At 40.6% G+C, this 14,030-nt stretch overlaps 2 protein-coding genes across 4 annotated transcripts; one reads left to right on the top strand and one right to left on the bottom strand.

The window, feature by feature from the left end:
* Positions 1–24: 24 nt before the first annotated feature.
* Positions 25–9,278, bottom strand: btr02 (bloodthirsty-related gene family, member 2). Of its 2 annotated transcripts, XM_013269556.3 has the most exons (8): positions 5,918–8,669; positions 3,854–5,425; positions 1,887–2,159; positions 1,715–1,792; positions 1,366–1,608; positions 1,144–1,270; positions 1,023–1,049; positions 25–798 (listed from the first exon to the last, which is right to left on the bottom strand). In XM_013269556.3, exons 3-8 carry the CDS (start codon positions 2,154–2,156, stop codon positions 254–256), a joined length of 1,290 nt encoding a protein of 429 aa, XP_013125010.1. In that variant the 5' UTR covers positions 2,157–2,159; positions 3,854–5,425; positions 5,918–8,669; the 3' UTR covers positions 25–253. The 2 variants fall into 2 exon arrangements, with proteins under 2 accessions (XP_013125010.1, XP_019213405.1); XM_019357860.1 differs by lacking the exons at positions 25–798; positions 1,023–1,049; positions 1,144–1,270; ... (2 more) ...; positions 1,887–2,159; positions 5,918–8,669 and adding an exon at positions 9,208–9,278 and having other exon boundaries at positions 3,859–5,425.
* rsad1 (radical S-adenosyl methionine domain containing 1) lies at positions 8,957–13,474 on the top strand. Of its 2 annotated transcripts, XM_003441982.5 has the most exons (9): positions 8,957–9,128; positions 9,263–9,396; positions 9,473–9,677; positions 10,223–10,588; positions 11,916–11,979; positions 12,065–12,212; positions 12,472–12,526; positions 12,630–12,733; positions 12,970–13,474. In XM_003441982.5, the coding sequence occupies exons 1-9, from the start codon at positions 8,988–8,990 to the stop codon at positions 13,079–13,081; spliced, it is 1,329 nt and encodes a 442-aa protein (XP_003442030.1). In that variant the 5' UTR covers positions 8,957–8,987; the 3' UTR covers positions 13,082–13,474. The 2 variants fall into 2 exon arrangements, 1 of the variants encoding a protein (XP_003442030.1); XR_003219639.1 differs by lacking the exon at positions 12,970–13,474 and having other exon boundaries at positions 12,065–12,315; positions 12,630–12,690.
* The last annotated feature ends 556 nt before the right edge of the window (positions 13,475–14,030 follow it).

Below are 14,030 nucleotides of genomic sequence, written 5' to 3'. Positions count from 1 at the left end.
CATTTATGACAGCCATCTATTATTTTCTGCCACACTTTTTTCTTTTTTCAGTCTGTTTATGGGTTTGATTGAAGTTTTCAAGTGTACTGACGTAGTCCTTTCGCACCATCTTGTTCAGTAGCCTGCTCTGACAGGGAAAATGTGGCTCATTGTTCAATAGCTTTGTAAATAAATAAAGACATTAATCAGGCTGGATGAATATTAACGAGAAAACAAAAACCAACAAATAACTCTTTTTAAACTGGAATGAGGTTTAGATGCTGCAAAAACTTGAGCAGATGACTAGAGGAGCTGCATTTCTGCCTCCATGCATGCGACCAGGACTGAAGAACGGATGGAGCCGATCTGTGAACTTATCCGTGAAGGTCTGAATGTGGACTCCAGAGTCTGCGCAGTAGAAGGACACGCGACCTTCGTTGTAATCCAGAAACACTCCAAACTTCTTGGGTCGTTGGTCTAGAGCCAACTGGGTGACAGGAGAGGTGTTTGCAATGTACTGGCCTCCAGCTTTCAGGCTTAAGGTCCAGAAACCATTTGCAGGGCACACTGTGAACTTGCCTTTCCTGTTTACGGACTGTCTGGCAACACCTAGGGTCCATTCTATCTTCTCCCCAACCTCCACTTCCCAGTAGCACCTCCCGCCAGCAAAGCTTTCTTTGGCCAGAACATTTCCCACTCTGTCAAACCTCTTCGGGTTCTCCGGTACTTCCTGAAGCTTATCCGTGTGCCTCACCTGTTTTCTGTCATCTGAGACCCAAAGGAAAGGGTGGGCTGTTTTAGCACTTAGGTTAACATCCACTAAAAAGAAAAAAAGAGCAAAGAAAGGAGAAAAAGAGGAAAAAGTCAAGAATTAGTCAAACAGTGCACTACCATTTTCAGCTATTCACAACAGCGGAAAATTCATGCAGTTTAATTTTGAACTCAAAATGAAGCTGAATTATGGTTTTTGATGTTATCCACAAAAGTAATCTTCAATCCCTAATAATTTGATAAAATGTATTTCTGCACAGCGAGAACCTTACCTGAGTATTTCTCGATTCTCTTAAGTTCTAAAGATGGACAACAGGGGGAAAAAATGAATGTCAATTAATTTATCCTATAAGATTGATATGACGCACGCAAGATTAAAAAAGCATCACTCACCAGCTTTGGAGAGTCTGTTGACTTCTAACTTTATTTGTTCCAACACGTCTGACAGTGCTCTTCTGGTGACCCCAATACAAGGATCAGTTTCTATGGTAACCTTGGACCAGTCCTTCATCTCACAGGGCTAAATAGCATTCACAGTGTTGGAAAGATTTTACAATTACGCTTCAAATCACATCATCATCATCATGCATTCGGCAGTAGATGGAGATAACTTACCTTGGCAGGTCGCTTCACGTCGTCACTCTGATCACCAGAGATCTGAGGGTCCGGTTCTGTGGTCTCCTTCCTCAGCTCCTCAATCTCCTGTTCGATCTCTTTGACCAGTGTTTCTACCCTGCTCTCCTCTTCTTTCTGCCTCTCCTCAATTGCAGCAACAACTGCTTTATGGCTCTTCTCCATAGCATTTACAAGGGCAGAGAAGATCTTCTGACTCTCTCGCACCTCTCTGAGGTAAGAGTTCTGATTGGACAGCAACATCATTTAATGATGTACAGATCAAAGTAAAATAAAGAAAAAATGTAAATTATGTTATTCATGTTTAAGTTTTATAGATATTTCCACTCACCTTTTGTAGCCCGAGAGAGTATTTCAGTCTTTCTATCTTTTGCACCCTTTCCTGAATCATTTGGTTAACATCTATAACCTGTGAATGTGCAAACACTTTGTATCAGCACACAAAAATACACTAGATTTATTAGATTAGATCACCTGTTATTAGATAACAGACAAAAGAGTACCGTTTCCTCATCTGGTGGTTTCTGTGGTCGAGACTTCCTGTAGTTTTCAGATACGTCTGCGAGTATGTGGTTGACACTGAGGTCAGGCTTGTCTGTGAACAATCTCCTGCAGTGAGGGCAGTATTTCGACTGATGTCGTGTCCAGTATTTGGACAGGCAGGACAGGCAAAAGCTGTGTCCACATGGTATGGTTACAGGGCTGGTAAAGATGTCCCTACACAGGAAGCACAAGAAGTGCTTCTCAGGGAGCAAGCAGATAGTAGAGGCCATAATCTGAAAAAGAAATTATGTCAGAAAAAGTAAGAAACAGAGCTTTTTCCTGCTCTGCATATTGAAGTCTTGTGAGGGAGTGTTGTGTTTGAATAGCAAAGCAAAGAATAAACCAAAAGTGATACCTAAGAGTAAGTGAGAAGTGCCAACAGAAGTCATTTGATAAACAAATGCAATGAAACCATCTTGTTAACAGTTATAGTAATTAAAAGTACTATAAAGTAAATTTGTGTTTTTAACACATAATTGTGTAAAAGATCAATCCTGCATTCAGGATTTTACTTAAGCACCATGACGGTACACAAGTATCAAAAGTACTAGTCACTGTTACTCATATTACAAGATGCTTATCATATGTTTTATGATTTTTCAAGTGTATCAGTCATACGTTGATTGGCCACTTTGTTAGGTGCGCCCATTTAATTGCTCTTTAACATAAATATCTAATCTGCCAATCACATAGCAGCAACTCGTGCATTTAGGCAAGTAGAAATAGTCAGACTGATGTGAAGTTGAAACTGAGCATAAGAATGGGGAAGAATGTAATTTAAATGACTTTCAAGGTAGCATAGTACTTGGTGGCAGAAAATCACCCTGGGCTACTGGGGTTTTCCTGCACAACCATCTCTAGGTAAGAGAGAATGGTCTGAAAAAGAGATCGTATCCAGTGAGATGTCAGAGGAGAATGGCTACTTCAAGGAAGGCAACAATAACTCAAATAACTACTTGTTACAGCCAAGGTATGCAAAAGAGCATCTCCTTGAAGCAGATGGGCTTCAATAGCAGAAGACCACACCAGGTGCGACTTCTGTAAACTAAGAACAGGAAACGGAGGCTACAGTTTGCACAGGATCACCAACATTAGACAAGAAAAGACTGGACAAATGACTCTCAATTTCTGTTGCCATATTCAGATGTTAGAATCAGAATTTGGAGTAAACAAAAGCATGGATCCGCACTTCCTTGCATCAACAGTTCAGGCTGGTGGTGTTGGTGCAATGACCTGAGGGATATTTTCTAGGCACACTTCAGACCCCTTAGTACCACCACAGCCCAAGATTTTAGACACAGATACTTAAGGTTTGACCTTAAATTCTGTGCTTATTAAACAACAGTAAATATTCAGTATTCAGTTCACTTTTCGCTGACAACGTAAAGGCGTGAAAGAAGGTGGATTTACTCATGGCAGAAATATTTTCACTGGAATTCAGGGTGGCATGTACTTTTAACATTGTGTTCTCATACAGAATGGATTACTCTCATTTTACACAGAGTAAAGAGGCAGAAACAACTGGACATGATTATATTTTAATGCCCTGTCGTTGAACTTTACCCCGTTATCCCTTTCTATCTCTGCGTGTTTTGATTGCCACTGCCACAGCCAGTGTGAGCAACAGCAGATAGATAACAAACAGAGGCAGCAAAATATGCAGTCAAACTGGTATTAGCCAAATAGTTTTCTTGTGTCATGAGGAAGCTACGTCTCAAAGCAAAGATGAACCCACTAAATTCTCAAGATCGTTTTAATATAGTGTGCAATCCTCAGTTCGGTCTCCCTTTTACTCACAAAGGAAACAGTTTAAGATTATGCAACACGCCCATAAAAGATTGACAGGACTAACAGGAAATCAGCACACAGGTAACTGTGTGAAAACAGACACATTTGTTGAAAAGTATTAAAAGAAATATGATCTTACCTTTACTTAGTTGATCTTTTCTGGGTAGGAGCGGTGTCTGTACGGCTTGTGATTTTAGTTAATAATACACAGAAACTTCACTGGTTCACACTGAACAGGTGTACTTAGGTATGCGGATTGTCTAGGAAAGTGGCAGCGCTTTAGACAATGGCGTGTTCAGCTAAGACTCCGCCCTACATGTTATTTGAGCTGCACTTCAACTAATCCACAGCAAGGCACCAGGAAGAGGTGGAGGTTGAATAAAATGTAAAGGGTTCACACAAATCTACTATAAATGTGCTAAAATCACAGCTTCATTTATTTATAATAGGCCCATTTATAGTTTAAACTGGCTGTCACAGTTTGAATTGATGCCACAAGAAACCTTTCAAGTTTTCTGTCAAAACAGTGGCATACTATACAGAGAGTTACAATGTGTTTCAGATGAAAGAGGGCTTGAGACGGCTATCTATTTTGTTATCAAGTAAGTCAGAAAGCTACCTAAACGGAAGTTGGATACAAAGAGTAAGTTTCTTGTTTTCATCAGGTCACCAGTCAGTTCTCTATGTCATGTACGAGGAGCTGCAAAGAAGCGGTTGATAAAGATTGAGTTGAAGTTCAGTCTTGCATTCGGAGCCATTCTGTTGTCCATATGCTTTATTGCCACCTGTGCTGTTCCCCCTGCTGATCCACCCACTGCACCACCTATGATCCCATAGAGAACCATCCCTCCTGGCCCCTCTATAGACCCAGCCAGTGCACCCATCACAGCCCCCACAACAAAACCCGTCCCCAGGCCTCTGGCTAGGGACTTCCTGAGCCAGCTGTTGTCGATCTCCGCTTGAGCTCTAATCTCTGCGCCAATATTAGCCGTATAGGCATCCTTCTGGAAATACAACTCCTCTTCCATGTATTGCTTTTCCATCTCAGCCCATGCCTTTTCTATCTCTGCTGCTCGCTGCTTTCTAAGCTTATTCTCCTCCTTCTTTACACAGTCCTCTGCCTTCTGGAAAGTTCTGCTGGAGAAGCAGCCCCCTCCTAACGAGGCAACCATTAGCTCTATCTTCTTCAACAGCTCTCTGTCCTGACTTCGATCTCTCCAGTTCTTGTTGAAAAGGTGAAAGCGTCCGCCGTACTTCTCGATGAGTTCTCGCAGATGCCAATCTCTCTTCTTCACCCTGTCTTCCAAGGCAGTTCTATCCTGATTTCCTTCATATGCCAGGAGGACCATGGCGTGTCTCAGACAGTGTCTTCCAAAGCGTTCCCTCATCAGTCTGGAGGTTCTCACATCATTGGGGGAGATTTTCTCCATGTCAAAGGCAACAAGAAAGGCATGGGGACCAGGTATAGATAAGCACTTGGACCTCCTTAGCTCCATCTTCCTTTTGGCTTTAGATATATCCTTATCATAGATGTTTGGTCCATTGATCACTGCCACTCGTCTACCAGCCAGCTCACCGTTGTTCTTTATGCTGCCAGAAAGGCTGGTGACATCCTTAGAAAACACCTCTCTCCCAAGTATGGAATTGGTTAGTAGGAACTGAGAAGGTCCACTGCTACCAACCACCATGAGCCTTAATTCTATGGCACCACCTTTAAAAATTTTAAAAAACAAACATTCAATTGGGATCAGATTGATAAAGATATTTGAAAAAAGTGTGTAATAAACTCTACAGAAAACAATAAAAATGTCAAAAGAAGCTAAAATATCAGCAATTAACATCATTAACACCATATTGTTTGTGTTTGGCTTATTTTATACTTTTTCTGATATCAGTGCAATGCAAAGTACTTTTGAATAGGGCTGTGCGCATGCATGTGTCTGTTTCATCCTACTTTCACAACTGACTTATGCTACATGTGTGCAGTAAAATCTAACTAACAGTAGGTAGGGTAGTTTGTTTTTTATTGTTAAAGTTAAACCCAAGGTTCAACTCCTCCTTCTCCACCTTTAGTTATTTTCCCACAGTCCCTGTCTAACATGCAACTTGAGAATATTCCCCTTTGTGCCTTTGTGCCTAGAGTAAAGAGAAACCACATCAAATCCTTTCTTTGTCATGTTTGCATGGTTATTGGAAAGCTTACCTTTCTTCCTTGTATCCATTTGGCAGCTTCACAGATTCAGTAGTTTGCTTGTTTTTTTAATTTGGAAATTATTAAAACCTTTCCTTGAACCGACTTCACACATTTGAGTTCAGTGAAAACATATTCCTGCGTGTTTCCCGTCTCTCCCTCTGTCTGCCTCACTGTCTCTGCTGATTAGATAACTGGTCACTAGATTTTACATTAAGTGGAAAATGACCTCAGGGCTGGATGCTAGCAGTGAACATATTCACATTTATTGACATTAATATTAATCTATGTGTAATTAAAGCTTTAGATTTATTACTAATTGCATGTATGCACACTGTCTTATTTTGGAAATTATATTGCAGTAAATAAGAGCAGTTTTACGTGCATGTTTTCTTTGTTTTGATTTGAATTATCGAGTGAGGATCAGACTCATCTGAAGATGAGTAGCACTGACAGGGATCGATGATTGCAGTTATATCAGAGTGATGAAGACATTTATTGCCTGTAATCCGGATTTAGATTTTTAATCTTTAGTTTAAAAATAATCAGCTTTTAAAGCAGCTGTTCTACGCTGTGTTACTGTCTGTGTGCTGGGCTTCGGGGAAATCAATACCTCATTAGTTAGTTTCATCATGTGTTAGTGGGACACACATTTATTTTCCAAATATAGACTCGTGTCTTTATTTAATGTATCAGCTATGCTCATAAGAATTCCCACATAATCTACCAGTGGATCAGCCCAACCATACCTTTGAAAGTCTCTAGGTTGTCTTGACTATGGCTACATGTGTCAGTCCACTAAGTTGGTGCCAGATATTTGCATTATTCAATTCAATTATATATATCGCCAAATCACAGCAACTGTTGCTTCAAAGCGCTTTATATTGTAAGGTAAAGACTATACAACTATACAGAGAAAACAGAGGAAAATCCCAACAATCATATGAACCCATGAGTAATGGCTTTGGTGAGAGGAAAGGAAAAACTTCATTTTAGGAAGAATAAACCTCCAGCAGAACCAGGCTCAGGGAGGGACAGCTATCTGCCACAACCAGGTGGGAGTGAGGGTAGGAAGACAGCATAAAGACACGCTGTGGAAGAGAACTAGATATTAATAATGACTCATGATTAAATGCTGAGTGATTTAGAAACACATAAAAAGGTGAATTAAGAAGAAACACTGAAAGTGCATTGTGGGAATCCCCCAGCAGCCTTCCCACAAAGGGAAGGTTTACATTAGGACTGAGGGTTATCTGATCCAGCCCTAACTATAAACTTTGTCAAAAAAGGAAAGTTTTAAGCCTAATCTTAAAAGTAGAGAGTGTGCCTGTCTCCCAATGTCTGAGAGCAGAGTGCTCTGTAGAGGTGATACAGTACTGTGAGGTTTTTAAGACAAAGTGGGGGCTGAGTATTCAAGACGTTGAATGTGAGGGTCAGGATTTTAAATTCAATTCTGGATGTAATAGGGAGCCTGTCAGTACTCTTGCTGCAGCATTTTGGATCAGCTGAAGCCTTTTCAGAGAGTTTTAGGACATCTTGATAATGCTGAATGACAGTAGTTGAGCCTAGAAGTAATAACAAGCAGTTGAACAGGTGCACCCAACAAAGATTACTTAGGCTCCTAAATAAGCTGTGTCATTTTCAATATAAGCCCCATATAAATCATATTTTAGTCAGAAATAGCTTAAAATCAATCTCTAAATCATAGACTACCAACAATACTATTCACCTTCCAGCATGTTGTCAAATTTGAACCATTTTAAACTTTGACAACAGCAAAAAATACCCTGTTATAAATATTTAATACTGTTTGATGGTTTTGCAAATTTTATATATAGTGAGGCTATTTGGGGTCAAATTTGACGTGTATCTATCCAGATGTATTTCAGATTCACTACCATTAGTAAAATCAAGGAAAATTGTGAATTTTAGGGGATCTTGAAACTGCAAAACTGTGTGTGCCTTGTCTGTTGTGACAGAGTTCAAGGGCCACATTTGACCAGGTTAGTGCAAAGACAGAATAGGAGTTATAATATATCACCTACATGACAAGCGGAGGTCAAAGAGTGCCTTGATGCCAATGATTACCTATTTCACTTTTACAGAGAGAAGGTTCCTGGTTCAATCCTGGCTAGGGCCATTCCAGGTGGAGTTTAAAGGCACTGTGGTTAGTAAGAGTGGACGAATGCTACGTATATAAATATGAATGTATTACAGTTGGACAAGAAATGTAAAAAAAAAAAAATTAAAAACAAAGAAATTATTCATTTTGAAAGTCTCATAGTGTCATAACACATGTGCAAGTCCCACACAGTCAAGGTTTACATCCGCTGCAAGTTTTCTATTACAAGTTTTGATTAATGTTGCATTAATAATGATAACTGCAGATGGTACTTATAGAGATTTCTTATGACATAACATTGATCGTAGTGTTTAATGGTTGTAAAGGTCATACATGGTTATATAATAAATCCCAAGAGTTCAAGGAGTTTCTTTTCTATTTCTGCTTTCGCTTTAGAATATATTTAAATCATTATCTCTGCAATATTTTCATGTTTTGGGTAAAACTGGAGACGATGTTGTGTGAAAATAGATATTTTTCACCAAAAGCAAGTGTTGCAAACCTGAAAACTAAAATGTTTTCCCTGCTCTATGAAACATTAATTAAGGATTTAGCATCCACTAATTTATGTCAGACGGGTTATTTATAGATTATAAATTGAACTTTAATTCAAAATTCAGTATCAGTAACTATTCTGGGAAAGTATGAAATATGAACAGTATGTAAGGGGTAAAAAAAACAAACAAACCTGGCTGACCCTCTTGTGCTTCGGGTATCTCTTACTGTGGTAAAACAGCGCCCCGCTGTGGCCAAACTGGGAACATGAAGAGGAAATCGCTCCATGTATTTCCGGTTGGAGCGACTTGACGGCACCTTCAAACGGCGTAAATACAAAGTGGCTTTACGCTATTTTGTAACTACTACGCATACCGTTTGAGTGATGAAGCCGGGTAGTGAGGTAACCTTTGGTTCAGGTCAGAGAATTTAATCTCCCGTGGAGAAAAAAACGCAGTCTCCAAAATGATGACACGCACATTTACTGCGGTCAGTCGTGTCTTCCCTCCCCGACTGCGGCACTTCTCGGGCGGAGAAGTAACCAAAGATGTGTCTGAATGTGCGGCATCTCCACAAATCACAGAACAGGCGTCTCTTTATGTGCACGTGAGCTATAGCTTCTTTTTTTTTTTCTTTTTCTGAGAACATCACGCGCACATATATCCGTAACTGCATGTTGACTCACCTGATTTAAGCATAAGTGGGCTGTGTCATGACTCTTAAGGTTCTTCCTCCCCCAGTGGCCTTACTGTCTCAGGAGGTGCTCCTACTGCAATTTCAATAAGTACATATCCAAAGACAACAATGACTACATCATGACTAAGTGCCTTCAGAGGGAGACTGAGACACTGCTGCGACTCAGTCAAGTATCCTGGTATGTGCATTTATTAAACCTGACAATCAGTAACTGTAACCTGCAGCTGAGATCGCACTCTGGTTTTCATTTGTAGCATCACCTCAGTGTTCTTTGGTGGTGGGACTCCAAGCCTGGCCCACCCCTCCATCTTTGCGGCGATCCTTGAGACTGTTTCCAGGCAGGTGAATCTCTCACATGAGGCCGAAGTCACCCTCGAGGTCAACCCCACTCCTGCGGGAAAGTCCAGGTTAGAGGACTACTGCCGTGCCGGCGTGAACCGATTTTCCATCGGTGTCCAGGTGAGCGTAATCCTCGGGTGCTCATGAAAGCCTATGGAAAAGCAGTGCCTTCCAGCTGTTTTACTCAGCATTTAGTGGTTGGTTGCAACTTTACACTCCAGGCCTATCATTGTGTTCATGTTTTTTTTGAAAATCCCCTCTTCTGTGTGATGACATGGCCTTTAACATTTACTCAAAACGCACTTTTTGAAGTTTAGCCCTGTCACGTCCAAATCACACATCTAGGGTACCAGTGCTTGTTTCTTTTGCTCTGCATCATAGACATTAAATTGCATGCAATAAAAATTGCAATTTGGATTTTATATTGTAGATTTCAGTTGGAACAGAGCTGAAATGTTGTTTTCAGGGTTTAATGTTTCCATCTGTCTGTCTCCTGACTCGATAATATTAGAAAAATAACACAATTCAAAAATGTTGACCCACTTATATGTACTTCGAGGTGATGTAACTCTGAAAATTCCGTTAATCATTTGATTCTGAAGGGGTAAGGTGAGAACTTTTTTTTCATATTATGGAACAACACTGATCAAACTTTCTATTTTCAGTCTTTGCAGGATGAGGACTTGAAAAGTCTGGGAAGAGACCACGACTCTCACGAGGCTTTGCAGACTATCGAAGAGGCCAGGAGGCTGTGCCCTGGTCGGGTGTCGGTGGATGTCATGTTCGGACGTCCCAAACAAACCGTTGAATCCTGGGAAACAGAGTTGTCTGAGCTGCTAAGGGTGTGTGATGATCACGTGTCTCTGTACCAGCTGACCCTGGAGCGAGGCACTCAGCTGTTTAAACAGGTTGAGTGCGGTGCAGTGACGATGCCCTCCGAGGATGTGACAGCGGAAATGTACCAGCGTGCAAGGAAGACTCTGCACCAGCATGGCTTTCAACAGTACGAGGTGTCGAATTTTGCAAGACATGTAAGTCTTTGCTGTAACAAGAACGTTCTCCTTTCCGTACTTTAACGCTTCACCTTATGATGCATCCGTTTTATACACAAAATTATATGTTAAATCAAAGGAAGGTTCAGAGAATGAAAAGAGAAAATAAATAAAAGAAAAACACTTCCTTGGTACACTTGTTTAAATGCTTATTAACACAAATACCTAGACAGCCAATCAAGTGGCAGCCACTCATTGCATTTAGGCATGTAGACACGGTCAAGACGACCTGCTGAAATTCAAAGTGAGCGTCCGAATTAAGAGAAGAACGCTGATTTCAGTGACTCACAATGTGGCATTGTTATTTGTGCCAGACGGCCTGGTCTGAGTATTTCAGAAACTGCCGATCTGCTGCGAGTTTCCCACACAACCATCTCTAGGGTTTACTGAGAATAGCCTGAAAAAGTGAAAATACCACTCAGCAACACTTTGTTAATGTTCAGAAGTCAGAAGAGAATGACCAAGTTGACTTGAAGGCAACAGTAACTCAGATAACCACTCGTTACAGCCAAGGTATGCAGAAGAGCATCTCTGACTGCACACCACACCACATCTTAAAGAAGCATGCCAGATGCCATCCTGTCAGCTAACAACTGGAAACTGAAGCTACAATTTGGTTTGATCAAAATTTGATAATAAAAGATTGAAAAATGTTGCCAGATCTGATGAGTCTCAATTTCTGCTGCAGCTTTCAGATGGTAGGGTCAGAAATTGACATAAACATGAAAGCATGGATCCATCCTGCCTTGTAGCAACAGTTCAGGTTGTTGGTGGTTTTATAATGGTGTAAGAGGATGCTTGTACCGACAGGATTGTTTAAACGTCACAGTCTATGTGAGTGTTGTCCTGATTATGTCCATCACTTTACGACCAGTGTCGTCATCTTCTGATGGCTGCTTTCAGAATAACGTGCCATATCACAAAGCTCAAGTCATCTCAATCTGACTGATAGTGGCTTCACTGTTTACAGTTCATGCAATAAAAAGTCTCCCTTCACTCTTAATTGTAAAACAAAATACCACAAACTACATGTTCAGTCCTCTGTTTTATAGGCATCCATATTTTTCTTGTATAATTTAGAGTCATCAGATGTTTTCGAGGTTATTGAGCGAGATTTATATGTGCAGTTCTATCCAAAACCAAAGATTTATATTGTTTTTCCCCAGCAGAGTCTACTAAGTTCTATTTTTAAGCTTCTTTTTAACTTTGTGTTTGGTTTTCTGTCTTCATTAAATCTCCATAATATGACAGTTTTACTATTCTCCCTCATAAACACTCAGTAAATGTTTTTCTCTGTGTAATGTAGAACTCAGTGAGTCATCACAATATAAGCTACTGGAAAGGAAACCAATACATCGGTGTCGGCCCAGGTAATACTTAGATCTAAAGCACTAAATCACTCCTGTTATGCTCCTGTTGGAAACGGTGGTTTTTATATTGTTGTCTCTGACACAGGAGCACATGGGCGGTTTGTTCCTCTGGGGGAGGGAGGTGTTGTTCGAGAGGCCCGGACCCAGACTCTGGAGCCTGACGTGTGGATCCGTGAAGTGCGGCAGAGGGGACACGGGACGCGGAGGCGGCTTCCGCTTGGCCATCTTGAATTGTACGCCGTTGCACTTCCAGGCAGAGACAGATGCCCAGAAATGCTCTCAGCATGTGAAATGTAGCAGTGAAGTCTGAGCCAGTCCACGGTGTATTTTAACACAGTGAGCGTTGAGGCCGTGGCACATGTGCTTGTTCTCTCAAACATTCTGTCCTTGTGAGATGCTATTATGAGACTTGTATTCAAGCCTTTTACTCTTTCTGTTCTGTCCTTGCTATTCTGTATTCAGTTTAAGTTATGAAAGATGTTTGCTTGGCAGATTGGAGGAGGTGTTGGTGATGGGAATGAGAATGACTGAGGGCATTAATCACAAGGTAAAGCACACAAAATAAACCCTTCGTTGTATTTTCTGTCACGGCAGATAAGGTTCAGTTCGCAGAGACTTTTTTGTTGTTGTTGTTTTAATTATGTTAACAGCACTGGGAGATGTTCAGCCCACAAAATGGCCTTGATGAAGTTTTTGGTGAATCCATTGTCATCCAAGAGTTGCTACAGAGCGGACAGCTGATTCTTGATGACAGGTGATTTATGATGTTTAATTTTCTCTTTAAGTTTCCTCACCTGTGTGGAGGCCAACCTAACAATTATTTTCATTATTCGCTAATATTTCCTTTATTGTATAGCGGTTTGGTGCATGATGTGACAGAAAATAAGGGGAATAGTCTGTTCTGATTTCCCCAGCACACGGTATTTAAAACGTCTCTACAGCTTGAAGGTTAAATCATTTGTGTCTTTTTTTTTCTTTTTTCCTTGTCAGGGGTCTGAGGTGCTCCTGGGAAGGACTGGCCTTACTGGACAGCATCCTTCCAGCTCTCCTGGTGGAGCTGGAGAGACAAATTTCCCCTAAAGCCTCACGGGGACCACTCTGAGTCTGCTGGCAGACGAACAAAGAACACCTCCAACCTTCAATGACACAAATGTTTATAGAGCAGATAAGCTTGTGGCTGTCAAAACATATAAAAACCAACAGTTTTGATTGCTACACCTTTTAAACGTGTTAGTGAAGGCTCTTCATCATTTTCCATACCATTGCAAACCTGACTTTATCTTTAATGACTGCAGCCCAGCAGCGATCGAGCATATTGTGTTATCTCTGTGTTGCCTCTCCCACCGGTTAGAACGAGTCTTGGATTTAAGTCTCCAGATGCTTTCATGCAGTCATTACTACAACGGATGCACTTTGCACTAAAGCTTTAATTGCTGCTGTTGCTGTCGTTTAATCATAATTATATCTCTGACAATAAACAGGAAATTGTTATGGATTGATGTCATAGTCTTTTCAGCAAATGTCCACGGTGAGTGGGAAGTTTTAGAGGGTGAACAAATTATATTATACCAAGAAAAGCCTCTGAGTAAGCAATCATTTTGTTCAGGTGCTGCATGTCTTATCAAATCCCTGGAAATCATACCAGATGGATGAACATTAATTTCCTGGTGCGTAAAGGGATATCTAGATATATATAGCTTTAAACTGATCCCAGCTCACTTCTAAGTCTCTAAATTTCATAGTCACTGTCGAGTTTGCTTATAAAGATCTTTGAAATGTGGTACTTCTGGAGAGACGTGAGAAATTTGTGTTGTGCGTACAATAAAACTCACCATCATGAGAGAATAAATAATAAATATTTAGTCCATTTAAAAGGATTGAGTCTTATCTCAAGGAACTGATCATATTAAGACTTTACTGTCATGAGACATATTCAGAACATCATTATTTATCCATGAACTTGGTCTGGAAATACAGATCTTTATGATTCAACTGAAAACCCAGCTAGTGCCCTGTCACGTAAAAAGTACTTATGGGTACATCGCACCTTT

This window comes from Oreochromis niloticus, linkage group LG4 (assembly GCF_001858045.2).
Source record: "Oreochromis niloticus isolate F11D_XX linkage group LG4, O_niloticus_UMD_NMBU, whole genome shotgun sequence".
In the NCBI taxonomy this organism is placed as follows: domain Eukaryota; kingdom Metazoa; phylum Chordata; class Actinopteri; order Cichliformes; family Cichlidae; genus Oreochromis; species Oreochromis niloticus.
The sequence above is the reverse complement of the archived record's forward strand: the minus strand, read 5'-3'. Positions and strand labels throughout refer to the sequence as shown.